This window comes from Macaca fascicularis, chromosome X (assembly GCF_037993035.2).
Source record: "Macaca fascicularis isolate 582-1 chromosome X, T2T-MFA8v1.1".
Lineage (NCBI taxonomy): Eukaryota > Metazoa > Chordata > Mammalia > Primates > Cercopithecidae > Macaca > Macaca fascicularis.
The window spans coordinates 143,193,951-143,214,982 of NC_088395.1; the positions used below are offsets into that span (position 1 = coordinate 143,193,951).

The following is a 21,032-nucleotide window of genomic DNA, read 5'->3' on the forward strand; positions in this document are numbered from 1 at the left end:
GAACCCCCTCCATCCCTTGCATATTCCTTATATTAGAATACTGGAATATGAAATATTAGAGCCCATATATTTCATTCTACTTTGTAATGCAGTTAGTTGTTCATCCCCTGTCTCCTCCATTCAAGCAAAAGAGAAGGGATGGAGACCAAGGTATGTGTCTCCCTCACTGTTTCCTCAAGGATCTTGACATAAAAACCAGATACACACATAAAATTTGACTTTATTTAGAATATTTAAGAGGAATATACCAAGGATAGAATAACAGCACCCATTTAAGAAACACAAACATCACTTAATAATACTTAGTTAAATCACAAACATCAATTTCTCCACATTTCCCAAGCAGGAGTCCGTTATTCTTTTCCAGCAAAAGAAAAAAAAAAAGGCATTGTAACCATTTTAGAAAGGATCCAATTAAAGCCAACCAATATGTGAAACCTTGGCCTTGGGCAGAGTCTCTGGGACTACTGGCCCATGTAACAGTGTTGATTTATGAATTTGATTGGGATGTGAGTGGGGTTCTCTTCTTGCTGAGGGGAGGAGGATAAAGCCTACCTCTTTTGTGCACCTGAAGATAAGTCGTGCCAATGGGAACTTGGCCCCAGGACTGTAGTTTGACAATCCTTTGAAAAGGCACTTTTCAATTACAAATTCTTTTTTTTTTAAAGAAAAATGAAACTTTTAAATTCAAACGTTAAAATATTAAAGAGAACTGTTTATTGATTAAATACATTTTTCCGTTTTCAGTTTCAAAGCAGTCCACAAAATTTGGTATTAAAGGCAGTTTTAGAAACAATTTAATGAGGGTATATATAGTTTTTTTGTTGTAATATTTATTCTGAAAATATAGCAAAATCATCTTATAGTTTTCCTTTCTTGTCTGGCACAAATTCCACTGATATAGTACTGTAACTATCAAACACCATAGCTGTGACCCCATAGAGGAGTCCCACTACCTTTCTATCTAGCCATCCATGCTGTCTCTATCTTGTCTCTCAGACAATCAACCAAAGGGGGAAAAACAGAGCAGCCTTTTTCTGGGTTTTGTTACTGCTTTAGGAGGGCCCGGATGGTCACATTATGGATCTGCCAAGCACAAAACCTGTCAGTTCACGGTCAGGTGTTGGTTGGGTCTTCAGAGTGCAGTATTCTTTCCGTCCTGCTGACTGGACTCTACTTGCTTATCCTGGAGTCCTTCCTTTTTAATGGAGAAGGATGGTCTTCTTTGAGTTTGCATTCTATATATTCAGTGAATAGAAAACAGGCATACCAGTGCCAAGCGTGTGGTGAAAAACTGTCAGCAAGGACTTCAGCCAAGATGATTAGTTCACACTAATGACCAATTGTACCAGAATAAGTTCTCACCTGTCATATATCATATTAGGGATTTAAGGAATGAAAGGCACCACTTCCTGCCACCCCACCTTGGCGCCATTTTACATATCCTGTAGTATACACTTTAAATTTAAAAAACAAGTGTACTATGTTCTACATCAGAAACTGACCAAAGTGTAGGTCGCACATAGAATTTGGCATGCATTTTATTAACTAACTTTACATGTACATACTACCTTTGAGGACGACACTATCTACAAACACATACGATCTAATATCTAGCACCGTATCTCCAAGAACACTTACATTTTATATACAGTTATAGTTTACATTTAGGAGGATTACTACAAAAAATACCACGTCACTAAAACAAGACGAAAATACCAAACTTTTAACATCAAAGTTGTAGCACAGATGAAGAGGGGGGAAATCCACTTACGTTTGAAACATCAAACTAAAACCAATTTTGTTTTTCTCTACATTTTAGAACAAGACAGATAGAGTAATTATTCCTCAGACACAGTAAACCTCCTGCTGAGTGTCTAAGTCACTGTGGTTTTCCCTTGGTGTGCGTACTCTGAGATATGGAGGCTTTGGGAGGCAATGATGGAAACACTTGACACCTATTAGCAACCTTCATTTACCTTGAGGATTCTTATTCTGTTTACCAAAGAGCAGTGAACTTGTCAGTGACCTGGCAATCTGTGGCCAGGTTCAGTGGATTTTAGCTTCCCTGTTTCTTCCTCTAGCCAGTTTTGTTGATTATGGCAAAAGACAGCTATAAGCAAGCTGGGCATTTGCCGTAGAGGAAGAGATCATTGCTAAGTAATTGGAAAGAATTTATGACAAGGATTTCTCTTCTTTTTGGATTTTAGACTATCACATTTGCTGTTTCCAGCTCATTGCTTCTGTCTCCTCATACCTTAGCTTAGAGGGGCTTTGAGGGCCGAGATCACTAGTCAAGCCCACGGAAAGTAAGAGAAAGAGATAAGGAGGGAGAGGGTTAAAAGCCATTGGTTGGCCAGATTTTCTCTCCTTATCTTGGCCACTGGCTAACAGCCAACTGTTCCTGTAATCTTTTGTCTGCTCTAGAAGCAGAAGAAACCTCTTCTAGAAGCAGAAGAAATCTCTTGCTTAGAGAAACCTCTCCTGACAGCATGAGGTCTGCCTCAAAGAGGAATACAACAGAAGAGACATTATGAGGGGAAAACACGTTATTGTTTTTTTCTTCTCAAAATATTGGGCAGGGTGGTTATGAGAGAAAAATACAGTCCAGTAGTTTAAATTGTTACTCATTTTTTTATCCCAACAACTCATGAGAGTTTTATCTTGAGAGTTCAAATTACCAGATGATGTGTATTATTATTTTTTCTTCCAAATGATGTATTTCAGACACTTTTAAAAGCTTTTTGGCAAAGTCTAAGTAAGCCTAGTTTAATCATGTAAATTATCCTTCAGGTAGTATGAAAAAATCTTTTTGAAGTAACTTTACCTAGCTTAATTGACTAATTATGTATAAAATAAGGCAATGTTAGGCATCTTATAATTTTGTAGGTAAAAGATTTTTTAGTGTTTTATTTTTGCTGAAATAATTGGACAGTATCTACAGGATTGACTATTCCCCCACTGATGTGTAATATCGGGTGCTTTTTTGGTAAAAAATGAGGCGCCTACCTTCTACTAAATAATAACTGGCACTTTTCCTTACCTGTTGAATTTGAAGTAGGTATCCCGTCATCTCTAAACTGGTGTGGAGTTGGGTAGGAGACAGAAAAATACCTTTCATTGCTGGTCACTCCTATGGCTCACTTCTCTCCTTCCCTGCTTCCATAGGCCCCCAGGTCCCTGTGAATCTGTCAGCTCTGGGTTGGGAAGGGATGGATGGGGAGTAGGTGAACACGCAGAGCTTCAAGCATGGACTATTCCTGAAGGGCCAGTGCAGCAGAGGGAGAGGGAGTGAGGCAGGTGAAGGCAGTGGGCTGATGGCAAGAAGTAGGCAGGGAGCTGGAAGTGCAGAGGCCTTCCAAGCAGCTGGTACTTGTGGTGTCTCAGAGAAGAGGGACCCTAGAATCATAGAAATCATGGAAGCCCAGGGCTTGCTCCTTATTACTGCCTTCCCAAGCTTGTGGAAATTGGTGTGTTAGTCAAAGCACCTGCAACTTCTTGGCAAACTAGATGCTCTATTCTTCGTAAATAAGGAAAATCATTAAATTTAAAATCACATCATTTCATAGTCTGGTTTGTCTGGGCCCTGTACTTTAATGGGATTTTTTTTACTGCACATATGAAGTGGCCTTGGCAAAAGAATACCTCCTTTAAAAACATTCAGGGAAAGCTATTGCACATGAGGATCTGTGAGGCTAATGATGACTTTTTGTGTGTGCTTTCAGATTTTCAAATGACAAAACAGTATGTGCAGTAAAACCTCATTAAGTTGATAGTGCTTTATTCAAAATAGCAAAAAAGTTCAAGTACTTGCTATCTCCAAGCTAACCATAGGCCTTATTGTTCATTTAGAAGAAAATGTCATCAAAGCAGAATACTCTTAATGAAAAGGTCCTCTTTTCCAGGTTCATATTTTCAAAAGGTCTTCACTTTTGAGGATCCAGTTTACCAAAATAATGGACAACGACTAAAATACGGAAAAGAGGAACTTCAAAAAGGAAAGCAGGGAATCTCGGTGCCCTTGAGAATGTTGTGTGTGCTGTTAAATGGACTTACCATACTGGTACAGGTTGTGGTTCCATTTTGATTTGGGATTTTGGCAAACACTTTTCTCTGATACACTTTGAAGGGGGTGAACTTTAAAAATAAAACAAGAAGTTCAGTTTTAACACAATGTTTGGAGACACTTATGTTTGAAATCCTGTTTCCTACCCAAGTAAGCATTTCTACTCAAAGGATAAGCTAGAGCTACCTTGAATTCCTTTGACCATTTGAACAGACCTCAAGGCACTACCCCTCCCCCATAGGAAGATTGATCACATAGGCCATTTCTTCACCCAGATATCCTTTAAGGACAGGTCAGTACAAGAGTTTGGTGATAAATTGGTAGAACAAATTTATGACTGTCAATTCACTTTATGCATTTTGGTAGAAAAATAAATGATAGTGTAAGGGTAAACTTCAGCCCCCATGCCTTGTCTGAATAACTACAAGTTCCAAATTAATGGAGTTGGAATTAATAAGGTTATCATGGTATTTTTATTTGAAGGGTCAGCTCTATATTATTTGTTTCTATTCCCTCTCCTTTCCTAAATTCTGAACATGGCAATCCCAAATTCCCATGAGGAGTTATTCACAGTCCAAATACATTGCTGTTTACCTCTCCCCCTTGAGAAGTTCATGTTGAAATCTGTGAGGAGGAAGAGATAAAAAATATAAATGAGCTGGGCATTTATTTAAACGAAATGAGTTCTAATAAAGGCATGACAATCACACAAGAATGAGGTTAAACTCTGAAGATGCTCATCTTACATCATACAACTACCTGATTAACCATTTTCAACCAAACACTCCCTCCACCCATATTGACAGTGGATTTCTGCATGAACAGTTGGTTGACTTTAGAGTTGCTTTAACTCATTCTATAGGAGGATCAAAAACACTAGCTTGACTGTTTTTTTTGGTTCCGTGTTACTTGGTCACATACATACGGCCCATGCCCTCAGAAATATATATGTATATCCCTGTCCAAAGTTATTTTGCAGTTTGGGATTTGAGAAATATTCCTGTGAATTGACCCTAGGGATAGTTTAAATATTGTTAAAGTTTTCCCAAAGTGATTTATTTCAACAGCATTGATTAGAATATGTCTGACCTGAATGCTTTGATTTTAGGACGGTTTGGAATAGATTAGATGTTTTCCAGGTATTGTGAAACCATCCTCTTTGTCATTTCTGACTCTCTGATATTTCTCTCTCACTTCTACAGAGAGCTTAAAAGCTTTAAAGAGAGCTACAGGTGGAAAAGACCCATGGGTGTGCCTGAAGGAAGAAAAATGTTCATTCTGCCTTCCTTGCTCCCCATGTGGAGATCACAATTATTGTCTATGATCTCATGGACACAAAATATATTTCTGATGAACAAATCGTTCCTCAGTGACATTATGAATTTTGTAGGATTTAGGCCACTTTTAGTTGAATTTCTTTTTTTCTATAAATACTGTTTGAATATAAAAGGCTTATTTGACAAAAACAAACCAAAAGAAAACACAAGGTTGGCAGAGATCTGAAGAATTCCTACCAGCATCTCAATTCAGTCACATAAGGGAAGTTGTAAAATAGTTGCATGATTTTTGCCCCACTATTATTCAAACAGGAGACAGAAAATATTTGTGTCAATTGGCAATTTACACTTAATGACCTTAGTCCCAGCCCATGCATAAACCCAAGATTTTATAAAAAAAAATAAGTCAACTGTTTAGCCCCCCGAATGTGTGTTATTTCTCGATCTTTTCCCTTGAACTAGCTTCCCATTTCATACATGTCCTTCTACCTTTCTGGATCCCTTTACGGGATCTAGAAACCTTCTTGAGATTCTAACTGCAGGAGGCCCTTTGTTTTAGTTCGCATAACAGTCTTTGCACCCGGCTGTGGGGCTGTTCAGTTCAGAATTTGGCTCATATGTTGATCAGTCCATTAGGTTCTGTTTCTTGGGCTCCATGAATGATTTGGTCCATTGCCTTTCTTTCAGTTGAACATAAGCTGTAGCTCTGGCCCATGAGCTCCCAACCCAAGGGCCGAAAAGTCCTTAAGTTCACAAGCATCATCTTCCCTTTCCTTCAGAGCTAAAGTTGGCATGTTGTAGCTCTGGAAAGACAGAATACCAAGTACAGGTCCAAAACGGATAGCCCTTGTTGCTTTAAGAAATTTAGAGCCTAATAATCTTTGGGGGGAAAATTTCAGTCAGAATCCTCAAGTCCACCCTTTTAAGGAAAGACCCCAGTTCCTGCCTCTTCTATATATTTATCTACCTCGTGGTGAAGAGCATGTGTGTGCAACACCTTTGCCTGAAATGGTATGGTTTGGCATTAATGGATTGTGGGTCCATTGAAAAGAAATCTGCTCTTGTTTCTCATGTTACAGACAGTTCAAGGTTTGCCTTAGAACTAACTTCAAGGAAAAGCAGCAGAATCGTAGGAAGGGACAATCTTGCCCTCAGTACCACCCAGTGTGCCAGCTTCGGTTCCGGGCAGGTCTGGGTGGCTATCTTCTTTCGGGGGCTTTTCCTTGCAGAAGAACTTCTTCAGCATATCCTGGATTTCCTTCTTAATGGTCTTGTGCATGTAACCATAGATGTAGGGGTGGATGCAGCACTGCAGGAAGAAAAGCCAGATGATTATGGTGATCACCCACTGGGGTACGTTGGTTTCGACATCCACCCACACAGCCAAGACTGCCAAAAAGCAGTAGGGCCCCAGGGATAGCACATAGGAGAAAATGATGATGAAGATCACTTTAGCAGCTTTGCACTGGTAGCACCTGGGCAGAGGAGGGTCGCTGTTGCTGTTACGACGACTGGGTGGGAGGCTCTCCGGGATGTTCACTGCCTCGACATCACCCTCACTGAAATTGATGTCGTCTTCACCAAACTCCATGTCGTCTTCACCCAAGTCAATGCTGCACTGGTTGACCTCTGTGCCACCCTTGTCTGCCTTCATGCTGTTCTCAACTTTGGTGCCACCTTCCTTACCCTGCACGCTGCCGTCGCTGGCCACCATGCTGCTCTCTCTGACCTCCTCGCTGTCCCTGGCCTCTGCACTACCCTCACTGGTCCCCTTGCTTCCTTCCTTGGCCTTCAGGCTGCCGTCCTTGACTTCCATTCTGCCTTCTTTGGCCTTTACCTCACCTTCATGCTGGCGGCGAAACTCACTCTCATCCTGGAACTCCTCCTTCTCTGCTCCCTCTTCATCCTCATTCTCTACACAGTCCTTGACTCGCACTTCCAAGCTGTGTCTCTTGACATTGTACAGCAGAGCATGCTGCCTCCGGGCTGCACCGAACACCACGGAGTAGCAGGCAATCATGACAATCAGTGGAATGACGATGAAGGACACCACGCTGAGAATAGTGTAGCTGGGGCTGGCCCCCCAGATCATGGAGCAGAGGGCATTGCGCTCATCAAAGGCAGCCTGGCCCCAGCCGTAGAGTGGAGGAGTGCTCTGCAGGATGGCCACAATCCAGGTGCCATAGAGGAGCAAGTAACCACGGCGCTGGGTCATCTTGGACGGGTAGGAGAGAGGGTGGATGATGGACAAGTAGCGATCCACTGACACCACGACAATAGTGTTGACACTGGCGAAGGCGAACAGGTGGGTGAGGCTAACCAGGGCCGTGCAGAAGTGGCTGTTGAGGGGCCAGAAGAGAGGCACAGAGGTGGCCACCACCCAGGGTGCCACGAGCGAAACCTGCAGCAGGTCGGTGACAAGGAGGTTAAAGATAAAACGGTTGGTCACCTGCAGCAGCTGCGGTTTGCGCTGCAACACTAGCGCCAGCACTATGTTGCCGACGAAAGCGGCAGCGAGGAAGATAACCAGCACGGTTGAGCGGATGATGCCGTGAGCCAGGCTGATGGGCATTTTGGAGAGGGGCATGCACGTGTGGCTGCTGTTACTCTCGCGCGTGCTGTTGGTGCAGGTAGACGTCATGGCAACAGCCAGAGGGCGTGAGACAGGGTGCAGGCTCAGCGCCGGCACTGGTGGGTGGCAAAGGGGTGCACAGACCGCACTCAGTGCCTATGCTGGTGACAAAAGAAACACGCAGGAAGAGTTAGTCACCCGTCAAGGGGAGAAGCCTCCGCGCCCAGCAAGGGCGCTGCAGGACCCCCTACCCCGGGTTCCCGCACAGCCCCATCCCCAGTATAGGCAGCTTCTATGGCTCCTTTCCGCACTCTTCAGATCTGTCTGCCTGTCTCTCTCCAGGGCTCTGATTTCCTCTGATCTGTTTCTCCTGCTGGCGCGTGCGTGCGCGCGCTTTCTCTGCTTGTCTCTCACGCTGTCTCTGGCTCCCGGGAGTTTTGGTCGCAGCGCTAGCGCTAGCGCATGCGCGTGCGCTCTCTGTTTCTGTCTGTTTACGATAGTCAGTTTCTGTCTCTCTCCAGTGTCTCTCGCTAGCGCACTTTTTTTCCGTATCTCTCCGGGTGTGTGTCTGTATGTGTCTCACCGTTTCCTGATTCTTTCTCATCTTTGTCTCTCACTCATGTCTGTCTCTGTTTCTCCGTCTCTCGATAGCACGTGCATGCTGTCTCTTTCCTTTCTGTTACTCTCATTTCTCTCTTCCTCTCTGTTTGTCTCTCAGTCTGTCTGTGTGTGTCTCTTTTGCTAGCGCACTTTCTCTGCAGGGCTCGCGCTCTCGCTCCCTATCTTTCTCACAGTCTTGCCCTTGTCTCTCCCTCAGTCTCTTTCTGATCCGTTCTGTCTCTCTGTGTCTCTGCTTGTTACTGTGTCGCTGGCTAGTTGGTGTGTGTCTCCGTCTTTCCCTAATACTCTCTTGTCTCTCCATTTCTCTCTATTTCCCTAGCAGTTCATCTTTGTGGGTCCCTAGCGCACCTGTTCAATGTCGCTCTCTGTGTCTCTGCCCTCTCCGTGTCTCTCCAACTCTCTTGTTTCCGCGTCTCCCTCTGATTCTCTAGGTGTCTCCTTCTGTCTCTCCCTGGCACGTGTGTGCTTGCTCTGTCTTTCCCGGACCCTCTGGTCTCTGTATCGCTCCATGTGGTTTCTGTCTCTCCCTGCCTAAGTTCTCTCTGCATTGCTCTGCCTCTCTCTCCATTGATCTCTAACACTCTACTGCTTGTCTCACCTGTCTCTCAAGCTATCTCTTTAGTGCGTGCACTCTCTAGTTGGTTTCTCTGTCCTTCACTTTCCTGTCACCCCAGGACTCTGGCTAAACACTTGCTTTATATCTTTGAGTGTGTGCGCATCTCTATTTCTCTACATCTTTTTCTCACGGCCCCTCACCTCGGTTTTTCTCTGGCTGAATCTCTGTCTCTTTGGATCTCTGTCTCCCTGTAGACTTTATTTTGCCGTGGAAACCACCTGCCGCCCTAGCCACCGTGGACTTTGGCTTATAAAACCCTTAGTTTCTCAGCAGTGCAATGGCGACTAGAAAATGCAGGGAGGATGCCTATTGAGCTCCCCTACCCTCACCCTCCACATCCCCATCCCCATCCCCATCCCCATCCCCAATTCGGCATCCTCTTTGCTTTCTCCGGTCTGCTTGGTGTTGGTGGCAGCCGAAGGGAGTGGGGGAAGAGCTGGGGAGAAAGGGAAAAGAGGCAGGGGTGCAGGGTGGTGGGGAGAGTCAGAAAGGCTGGGAGAGAGAGATTAAGAGGCAGAGAGACGAAAAGAAAATGAGAGACAGCGAAAGAATGAGATACATACAGAGAGACAGAGAGAAAGTGAGCAACAGAGAGGGAGAGAGACAGAAAGAAAAAAGAAGAAATGGGAGCGTGAGAGTGAGAGAGAGAATGAGAGAGCAAGACAGACTGGGAGAGACGCAGACAGAAAAAGCAAAAAAGAGAATAAGAAAAAAGAACACGCTGAGGAAGAGGGAAAGGATGAGGAAAAAACGAGAGAATGGGGAGGGATGGGGGGAAGAACGCACGAGAAAAAGTGCGAGGGAAAACGCGAGGGCGGGAGGATGGCTAGGGAAAGGGGACAAGGGGCCGCACCGCGGGCCACCACGCCTGGTTACTCAGCAGCCCTCGGGCCGCTGCAGAGGGGCGTCTTGGGATTCCAGGCTAGGGGCCCGTCCAGGTGCTGGGGGCCACGGAGCCCGGAGTAGGGCCGGGCCGCTTACCTGTTGCTGCTGCGGACGTGGCGTCGCTGGCGCCGCGTGCGGGTCCTTCGGGGCTCCCCGCGCTTGTCCCGGCCGCCTCTCGGGGCACGGGCGGCTGCGATCTGGCACCGGGCAGCGGGCTCTGCGGGCGCGGCAGGAGCGGGGCACAGCGTCTGTGCCCGCACGTCCGGCCAGCGCGCCGCGCTGCAAGCTCTGAAGAGGCAGCGGGGGCGCGCGGCGTCTTAAGGCAGCGCGGTGCCCTCACCTTGCGGTGCCGCCCTCCCCTCGGTCCCCGCCCGCGCCGGTGACGCACGAGGCCGCGGCGGCCCAGGGGAGCGGGGCTGGCAGGTGGGGGGCCCTGCACCAGACCCCACTCAGATTTTCTCACTCCGGATTCCCACCCCTGGGGCCCCGAGCCCACCGAGACCTCACAGACTGGGGATTGTCACCGGGGCTGATTTTCGTGCAAACCCCGTGCCCTCCTAGCCCCCGGATTTCTGGCCAACTCCCAGGCACAGACCCTGCACTATCCTTCCAAATAGTAGATTCTTCCAAATAGGAGGGTCCAGGACTCCCCTCGAATTCTGAAAAGCCTCCAAAGTATGAATAGCCCCTGAGCCCGAGAAAGGAATCGTGACTTTAATGTCAACGATTTTCCACGAATTTCTCTAGCTCCCAGGAAGAGCTAAGTGGCAATGCTTTCCCTGTAGGATTTGGAAGCATTTCATTTAAGACAAGCTGCATAATTATCCACTATATTCTTTGATTGAAGTATGTCTGTCTGTAAGTCAGTCAGCATCTCTCCCTCTCTCTCTCCCTCTTTCTTCCCTTCTCTCTGCCGGGTACTGTGTTAAACTGTTTACACAGAGAATACCGCTGAATCGTTACCCCAGCCTTGTGAGGTAAGTACTGCTATTATCTTCATTTTATAGAGACAGAAGCAGAAGCCAAGAAAGATTACCCTACTTGCCTAAGTTCAAGTAAATATTGCACACATTCTATTAACCAAGACATTCTGGTCTCTCTTAAACACCTATTGGGTATTTGTTGTATATCAGACCTGAGGAGGCACCCTCTTCCCTGCCCCCAGAGGGTAGGGAAGGTGACCCAGACCAGGGATCATTTGCATTAGATTTCCAAGGGATTAGGAGGTGTTTTCTAGGCAGGGCACAAGGGGAAATGTGTTCTGTAAGAAGAAGATGCATGGGGTAAAACTAGGGCTGCAAGAGAGAGTTTGGGTTCCAAAGGTTGGGAAAACAGAGAAGCTGCAGCCTGGTGAGTGCCAGGAGGTTAACTGGTTAAATCGGGTAGAGGCAGATCCTGAGGGGTCTTGAATGTCAGTCTGCGGACTTCGGACTTTACCCTGAGATCCCTGGAGGCCGTTGGAGAGTCGTTTTATTATGAAAGATTTCAAGCATACACAAACATAATGAGAATAATAAAATAATCCTCCATGTTCCCATTACCCAGACTTCACAAGGGTAAATAGTTAGCCATTCTTGTTCATTGGTGGGTTTTAGGTAGGGCAATGCTCTAGAATCAGGGCTGGTGTTGGATGGAGAACGCTGAAGGGAGGTTGTAGCAGGAGACAAGGAGGGTCTTCACAGGTCCCACAGAGTGGGGCAAGCAGAGACCTACAGAGAGGCAAAAATGACAGGGAATAAGGGCAAGGAGGTGTTGGGGAGGGTCTAGAATGAGTGCAGGGTTTGGAGTTGGTTGATGGGCTGGATGAAGACACCCCCTCCCTTCTGAAACAGGGAGATGAGACAGGTGTATAATCAGGCCTCAGAATGCTCTTTGGATCTGGAGTCCTGCATTTGCTCTTAGATCATTTGTCTTTTTTCTGCTAGGCCTGATTTTATCTCTCCAAGGGTGAATGGTAAAAACCTGGTCATTTTTCCTAGAGACAGTTTCCGTGATAATCACTCACAGTTATTAATTCCTAGCTTTGTGCTGGCCATGATACAGAATCCTGGGTGGCATATACTGTCAAGCGGCAGTTTGTTCAGACTCAATGATTTTACAATCACTTGGGAGGCCCAATGACAACCACACGTTGCAACACTGGTCAGTAGTGTGCCGGCCTCAGGCTTGTTCACCTTGTCAGACCAATTGCCCTAATTGCTGTACCAATAGCTAGATGAGGGAAGTTGGGAAACCCAAGACTCAGCCAGGTATTAGTTCTAGTCATTCATTCTAGTAATAATGGGTGCAAGAGTACTTGAGTGCCTACGTTATGCTAGTACTGAAACTGCTAGAAGTGGCCAGAGACAAAGGCAAGTCTTTCTTGACCTTTCCTATTTTTACTGTGGTTGTGAGCATGCCCGAGACTGCTAGGTTCCAACAGGGGACCCTCTAGACACATGTTAAAGATGGGTGCCTCAGAGGGATGGGCTCATGGAGTCTGCAGCTGCACTTTTGGGCACGAAGGGGGGTGATAGGGAGTGGAAGAGGTTGGGTGGGATGAGGCCTCTGCAACTGAGATGAGCCTGCCAGCCGGAGATAGGAAAAAAGCCAGAGAAGTGCTAGAAAATAAATACCAGCTATTTTTCTGTACAGAGAGATGTTTGAGAGTGGTTAATCTTCAGGTGTCTTCTCTTTCCTTCCAGATGTGAGCAGAGTAGGTATCCTCGGATTTCAAAGACATCCAAATATCAGCTCCCCAACTGGAAGTATGTGGTAGAGCTTTGGGGAATGTGGATTTGGCTTCTAGCCCTTCAGGCTCTGATTCTGATAGCCTTGAAGGAGCCCTTCAACTGACAAACCTCATTACATTCTGGGAAGGTTCTTTGGGATGAAAGAGGGAGAGTTTGGGATGATGGCTTAAGAAGTCACCTAGTCCATTTCCCTACCTTCATAATTCAGTAGCAGTAGAGGTACGATCAAGCTGGATATTAATGGGCCAGGGCTAGAGGGCAAGAAGCTACCAACAAGAAAGGGCCAAGTTAGGAAGCTGGGCAAGTTAGGAATCAACACTGTATTTTCTGAAAGCCTGACACCGTATATACTACTAGAAAACGGAAAAAATGCTGAAAATTTAACCATCATGCCATGGCTAACAAGATACATCTTGATTTCAAAGATGCTAGAATATGGGGAAAAAAAAGTGCTTTAGAATCAATGTAAGACAGTACCATCCCTGTCTTTACAGAGAGGTTAAGTAACTTATCCAAGGCCACACAGCAAATACGTTTTGGAGCTGAGAGTTAAAGGCTGCTCTGACTCCAAAGCAGGGGCATTTCTTAGGCTACATCAAGGAAGAGTGCAGAGACAAGACAGAAGGGCTCCCAGACCCAAACCAGATAAAATTTTTGAATCTAGGTGAAAGGGGACTAGGAATTGCTAGAACTGTGAAAAGACAAGTGCATTTGCAATGGTAATGGTTTCTTTTTGTTGGACAGATACATGGTTCCCATAGGTGGTAAAACGACTAAATCAGTCAATCTAAATTCTAAGTCACACTCCTTTTTGCTTAGCGAGTTCATAATAAGTCGACAGGGAAAAATATATGGTTTTGTTCTGTAGTGCCTACCCATGGGGGTGTTTTAAATTTTTCAGTGTTATGTGTTACTCTGGAATTCACTTCAGGCCAACTCCTAGAAGTTGTGTTTGCAAAACTCAAACAAAATCAAGTACCATCTGGGTGTGAGCTAATATTGCACATTCTGTGGGCTTGGGCAGTACAGAAGTTCTGGATTTCAAAGCTATGTCTATCCAAATAAATTGATTTGGACGAGAAAATCAGCAGAAAATAACTCGATGGATTAAAACTAGAGAGCAGAAGACTTGAATTCTAGCCCTAATTCTGTGGCTAACTTGCATGTAACTTTGGGAAGATCCCCTTCCTCTCTCTGATCTCACTTCTGTAATCCACCAAATGAATGTGTGTGTGTTGTGGGGCTAGGGATTGGATGTTAGGTAGTCTCTAAGGATCCTGTCAGTTTATGAGCTTTGATGTCATCTACTTTCTATCTGAGTGTTATTTAAGAACCCCCAAACTAATCTGGCCCAAATATTAAAAAACTGAAAGCTGGACTCTCCTTCTGGCCATGAAAGGGTAAGAGACAGGATTTACCCTTTTATCATAAACAACTAAAAAAGTGGACAACATACATAAAATAATAGTTGTTAGACATTGGAAAATAGACAGTACAGCACAGTGATCTTCAAGAGAAGAGAAATAAATGAGGTGAGCCCTACTATTGCCTCCTTTTACTACCTAGAGAGAATTTCCAGACCTCTGTGCAGGAAGAAGGAACCCAGGCTGAGCCTGGAAGTCCGCCTAAATTTAGGAGACAGAGTTCAGAATTCAAGGAGGTGAGGGTGGGCAGAATTTGCAGAGCAAGGTACCAGAGGGGCACGGCACAGAAAGAGTACTCCGGAACTCTGTAAAAGATTTCCCTCAAGGCTGAATACTGATAAATGCATGCATGTAAGGTATGCAAGGTTGGGATAGAACCACTCAAAAGGAGTAGGTGGAGTGATTTGTAGAGCTCATACAAGACTGGGAATAGCTCAGTTTCCCAGTAGTCAGAGAGAAGAGACTTCATAATATACAGTGCATCAGACTAAGTGCTCAGAGGAGGATTGCCTCAGTAGTGGAGCCAAACTAGCCTTAGTGTCAAGTATGCTCTGGTCCCACATATGAAAGCTTAAAAACAAGTTTTGAAAATATCGAACTGTTTCCAAGTGGCTTTAGTGCACCAAGAGCAAGATTCAACAATACGTAAAGGAATACAACAATATTTAAAGGAGCACCCAATAAGCTAAAATTTGCAAAATGTGAAATCAAATAAAAGATTATAAGGCATGCAAGGTAAGAAAATATACTCATAATGAGAAGATAAATTTTTAAATAGAAACAGACACAGATGATAGAATTAGTAAACACAAATATTAAAATGGATTTTAAATTATAATTCATATGTTCAAGAATGTAGAGGAAAGTATGGGCATGTAAAACCGAGACATGGAAAATATAAAAACATAAAACAGACTCAAATCTTACTTCTAGAGGTAAAAAATACGTTTGGTATAGAAAATACACTGGATGACGACATTATTAGCATGCTAGACACTGCAGAAGAGAAGATTAGTGAAGTTGAACACACAGTAGTAGAAATTGTGCAAAATGAAACAGAAAGAACAAAGATAGAAGTAAATAAGAAGAGCAACAGTGAGTTGTGGGATAACTTCAAGTATCCTAATATATGTTAATTGGAGTCCCAGAAGTAAGTAGGGAGGCAGAAACATTATTTGAAGAAATAATGACTGAAACATTTCCAAATGTAATAAGAATATAAACCCACAGATCCGAAAACCTCAACAAAACTCAAGCACAAGAAATATGAAGAAAACCATACCAGGCCACATCATAATGCTTGTAGTTTCTCTGTAAATCCTCACTACATTTTTGGCAAGGATTTGGAGAAACTGTAACTCTCATACACTGATTTTGAAATGGAAAATAGTATAACTAACCACACTAAAAAAGTTTGGCCAGTTTTAAAAAGTGGTAATCATCTACCTACCATATGACTCTGTCCATGTGAAGATGTACATGAATGTTTATAACAGTTTCATTTGTAACAAATAAAAACTAGAAATCACCCTAATGTCCATCAACAAGTGAATGGAATATCCACATGTTGGGATAATATTCGGCCAAAAAATAAAATAAGTTATTAGTGTACACACCAAGGATGAATCTCAAAATAATTATGCACAATGAGAGAAACCAGACAAAAAAGAGTACATACTGTATGATTCTATTTATGTAAAATTACAGAAATTCAAACTAATCTAATGTGACATAAGGCAAATCAGTAGTTGCCTTGAGATGAGGGAAGAGAGAGAGGGAGGAAGATAAATTACAGGGGGTCATAAAGAATCTTCTTGGAGTGATAAAAGCGTTCATTATCTTGATTGCGATGATGGCTGTGTTGGTGTATACCTATTTCAAAACTCATCAAACTGCACTCTTTAGATGTGTTCAGTTTAATCTACTTGTATTAAACCCAAATAAAACTGTAAGAAAAAAATCACTGGGGGAAAAAAATCCTGAAGCCAATGATTCGCATGTCCAGGATCCTATTCCTGGTATTAGAACACTGGCTTTTCCCTGAGAGGACCATAGGCCACCGATTACATCTGTCTTGGCTCTCATCAGTCTACTCTGTGTTCTAGTATAGTACTGCTGTGTTGTAGTAATCAGCATCCTTTTTCCATTTTCATTCTGTGATGGGAACGCAATGTGAGCTCATCCTGAATGCTTGCAAAATTTTGGTCATCCCCTCATGGCAGATAATAGCTCCCAGTTACTCAGTATTTATCCTTCACCTAGTACCTGACCTCTCCCAGCTCATTTAATGACTGCTGTGAGATAGATGCTGTCATCATTAGCCTTGTTTTATGAATGGGGGACCAAGGATCAGAATGGTGTAATGGTTTACATAGGGTCACTCAGGGACACATAGGCTAGATTTTGAAGTTAGGACTGACATTGACTTTAAATCCTGGATTCTTAGCTGCTACTCTATGTTGCTTTCCTATCCTAGGGATTTTTGTTTGTTTGTTTGTTTGTTTGTTTATTTATTTATTTATTTATTTTTGAGACAGAGTTTTGCTCTTGTTGCCCAAGCTGGAATGCAATGGCACAATCTCGGCTCACTACAACCTCCACCTCCTAGGAGGTTGGTAAATGTTTAACATCTGGCTCTCAGATGACAAAAAGTCCTGATTTGTAGTGTTGGATGCTTTTCATGGTGAAAATATTACCATGGCCAACGTCAAGCAACCAATGTGCCATTGGTGAATGTGGAGCTGGGAAGAAATGTATAGAAGCTCACCGTTGTAGATTATTTGCACCACAAGATCACAGATAATAATAAAAGGTGATAAAAATATTAATTAAGAAGTGATATGTTTTGAGTATTTATTACCTTTGTTTTAATGTAATTTATTTAACTGCAATTTTATATAATTCACATTTTAACAATCGCTTGCAAAATTCCTGAAAATGTAACAATCAGCTCTCACCAACTGGTATGGACTGTCTCCAGGCACAATGCTGCTGTGACCAGAGACCAGTCTTTCTGAAGAATTTCACATGAGCATCTTCTAGAAAAGTGCCACCCTTTGCATTCCTCTGAGTGAAAACTTAAAACTTATGTGGCCATTCTAGTTTGGCTTAGACAGATTCTCCTGCCTCAGCCTCCTGAGTAGCTGGGATTACAGGTGTCCGCCACCACGCCCAGCTAATTTTTTGTATTTTTAGCAGAGACAGGGTTTCCCCATGTTGACAAGACTGGTCTCGAACTCCTGACCTCAGGTGATCCGCCCGCCTCAGCCTTCCAAAGTGCTGGGATTACTGGCATGAGCCACCGCGCCCAGCCAAATTTGTTGTATTTTTAAATGTATCCGTGGAAGGGAATTTTATACTCCTTGTCTCATCTAATTCTCCAACAATTTTGTGAGGCAGTTAACGTTAATATTCCTTATTTTATAGATGAGAAAACTTTGGTTAGATAAGCTAAATGATTTGCTCAAAGCCACCCCAGTAGTGTGTGGTTAACTTCAGAGCCCACTCTTTGTAGCTGCTTTGCTTACTGTCACCTCCAGGTCCATGGCAAGAAAGTCTTAAACGCGCTCATCTCAGAACCATGCTTGATCATCTCCCGTCTACTTGCCCAGAGGCTCAAGAATTTCACAACATAACTTTGGTGTGGTATCAGGTGCTGGGAGCATTGGAATGGCCTACCTTGTTCTACAACATGTATTTCTTGAATGAGGGACTGGATGGTTAGAACTGACATATTGCTAATCAATATTAAATATTCAAAGTATCAAGCACTGCAAACCTCCCATGGCTCTGTGTTAAATATCAGGGACTGCAGGGCTTTAGAAGGCTCATTTATATATTGTTTGTCATTGAATTAGGATGTTCAGAAGTTTCACTTCATAAAACAGTACAAGAACTGAGATTGATGGCAGTTACGAATCAGGAGAGTGCCCTGGAGCGAGTGAGTTAACCAGGGAAAGGTGATCCATCAAGTGTGCTCGGGTGCTTTGCTTGAATTGTTGGTGTTGTTTGTTGGCTGTAGAGATCTTGCCAAAATGCCTCAAAATGGAGACTACAGAAAATAGGATTATGTTTCCATATTTAGGCAAATATTTCTGCCATGCTCAGATATTAGCATTAGAGGTGGAAAAATCAATCTGTCTAAGCTAAACTAGAATGGCCACATAAGTTTTAAGTTTTCACTCAGAGGAATGCAAAGAGTGGCACTTTTCTAGAAGATGCTCATGTGAAATTCTTCAGAAAGACTGGTCTGTGGTCACAGCAGCATTGTGCCTGGAGACAGTCCATACCAATTGGTGAGAGCTGATTGTTACATTTTCAGGAATTTTGCAAGCGATTGTTAAAATGTGAATTATATAAAATTGCAGTTAAATAAATTACATTAAAACAAAGGTAATAAATACTCAAAACATATCACTTCTTAATTAATATTTTTATCACCTTTTATTATTATCTGTGATCTTGTGGTGCAAATAATCTACAACGGTGAGCTTCTATACATTTCTTCCCAGCTCCACATTCACCAATGGCACATTGGTTGCTTGACGTTGGCCATGGTAATATTTTCACCATGAAAAGCATCCAACACTACAAATCAGGACTTTTTGTCATCTGAGAGCCAGATGTTAAACATTTACCAACACATCACTCCCTGTAGAGTGCTTCATTTTTGTTTATATACAGTATTGAGACATCATCCACATGCCATACAATTCATCCATTTAAACTGTGCTATTCAACTGACTTTAGTATAATCACAGATAGGTGGAATCATCACTAAAGTCAATTTTAGAACATTTTCACAATCTCAAAAAGAAACCCTGTACCCTTCAGCTAATGGCCCCCTATCATCCCACACCCATCAGCCCCCAGCAATCACTAATCCTTTCTGTCTCCATGGATTTTCTTTTTCTGGCCATTTTATAGAAATGGAACCCACAGCATGTGGTCCCTTATTCCTTACTTTACTTTATTATTTTATTCTTTTTTTTTTTTTTTTTTTTTTTTTTTTGAGACAGGATCTCACTGTCGCCCAGGCTGGAGTGCAATGGTGCAGTCTCAGCTCACCACAACCACCATCTCCTGGGTTCAAAAGATCCTCCTACCTCAGCTTCCTGAGTAGCTGGGATTACAGGTGTGTGCCACCATGCCTGGCTTATTTTTTTTTTTTTTTTGTAGAGATGGGATTTCACCATGTTTCCCAGGCCAGTCTTGAACTTCTGAGCTCAAAGCGATCTGCCTGCCTTGGCCTCCCAAAATGCTAGGATTATAGACCTGAGCCACCACACCCTGCCTCATTGTACTGATATGCCTCCTTTTTCTTATGTATTCATCAATTGATGAACATTTGGGATGTTTCTACCTTTTGGCTATTGTGAATAGTGCTGCTTTGAACATTCATATATAAGTTTTTGCTTGAACACCTGCTTCCAATTCTTCTGAGTATATGTCTAAGAGTGGAATTGCTTGCTCGTACGGTGATTCTATTTAACTTATTGAGGATCTGCCAAATTGTTTCCCACATTTTATATGCCCACCTGCAATGTATGGGGGTTCCAGCTTCTCCACAGCCTCACCAACACTTGTTGGTTTCCACTTTTTAATATTATAGCTATCCTAAAGGATGTGTAATGGAGTCACATTGTGGTTTTGATTTTCATTTCCCTACTGACCAGTGATGTCAAGCATTTTTTCATATGCATGTTGCCATTTGTGTATCTTCTCTGGAGAAATATCTATTCAGATCCTTTGGTAGAGCACTTTAAAAATATCTCTCATCTTCATAGCAACCTTGCAAAGTGCGTGTCATGATTCCCATCTTACAGTTGAGGCAACTGAGACACAGAGATGAAGACACTTGCTTAACTCGTACATAGCTAGAAAAGGGGCTGGGATTTGAATATATCTGACATGGCAACCCATGATCCCTCCATTACATCCACTGTTTCCAAGACCCTTAATCTGTCTGCTGATGCTTAAAGGCTGATAATCTCATCCAGGGACTGTGGTCTTGAACAAAGCGTTCTGGCCTGGGTTCAAATCCTGGCTCTTGCTCTAGGTCTTCATATCCTCATCTCTCTGGGGAGGAGTCTGAGCTGGATGACCTCTGTATTACTCAATTTGTCTAATAGAAAAATTGGCCCTTTCATTTTTGATGCAGATGTCCTGAGGATTTGTACAAAGGAGGCTTGATTGCTTGGTGTGTTATTTTGAGTGGTTAATGGGATTCTTTTTCTCAGTGCGTTATGTTACACTTGCCTACACTGATGCTCACCTGCTACTTTCCAGCCCACTCACACAGCCTCTCAGCATCTTCCTGCAGTTTAATCTAAAGAGCTTAACATGTTACTACCCAGAAAGGTTGGGTGTTGCCTGGAAACCTGGAGTTTTTACTAGGCTGATTATCTTCCACATAATTTTTGGGTAAGTCAAATAAGACATATCTCTCCACCAGTCTTTGATGAGAGGCCATAGTGTCTACACTTCTCTCCCTAGAGAAGATCAGGTTTATTCCTCTGTTCCCTGTCCCTATGTCCGTTGCTTATTCATGATAAAACCACACCTCAACCCCATAATGATTTGGCACTATGTTTTCATGTTCCCTTTTTTATCTATGTGTGTTTTCACCATTTAAAACTTTCAATAGATAGGTCAGGCATGACTACCACTTGTGTAAAATGTTGTCCAAGTGGTCATTGAGCCCATCTTTTGTTACAAAAATCACGTGTTTGCCGGATTGTACCCTGGAATCTCTTTAGAAATCTATCTTATGAATGGAACTCGTATTGGCAAGGTTCCAGTCTTTGTCATGTGGGCCCTCGGTAAGGACAAGCTGTACC

The 21,032-nt window shown here is 43.3% G+C and overlaps 1 protein-coding gene across 3 annotated transcripts; it reads right to left on the reverse strand.

Moving 5' to 3' along the window:
- Positions 1-200: 200 nt before the first annotated feature.
- Positions 201-10,327, reverse strand: GPR101 (G protein-coupled receptor 101). 3 transcript variants are annotated; one of them, XR_006695040.3, is made up of 3 exons: positions 10,134-10,327; positions 4,057-8,076; positions 201-3,197 (listed from the first exon to the last, which is right to left on the reverse strand). XR_006695040.3 is itself a non-coding variant. In XM_015444172.4 (2 exons), exon 2 carries the CDS (start codon positions 7,982-7,984, stop codon positions 6,452-6,454), a length of 1,533 nt encoding a protein of 510 aa, XP_015299658.1. In that variant the 5' UTR covers positions 7,985-8,076; positions 10,134-10,327; the 3' UTR covers positions 201-6,451. The 3 variants fall into 3 exon arrangements, 1 of the variants encoding a protein (XP_015299658.1); XR_006695039.3 differs by having other exon boundaries at positions 201-1,238; positions 3,044-8,076; XM_015444172.4 differs by having other exon boundaries at positions 201-8,076.
- Positions 10,328-21,032: the final 10,705 nt, after the last annotated feature.

What these genes read in the sequence shown, in the direction of transcription:
- GPR101 (XM_015444172.4), bottom strand. Translation starts at nt 7,984, where the DNA reads ATGACGTCTACCTGCACCAACAGCACGCGCGAGAGTAACAGCAGCCAC.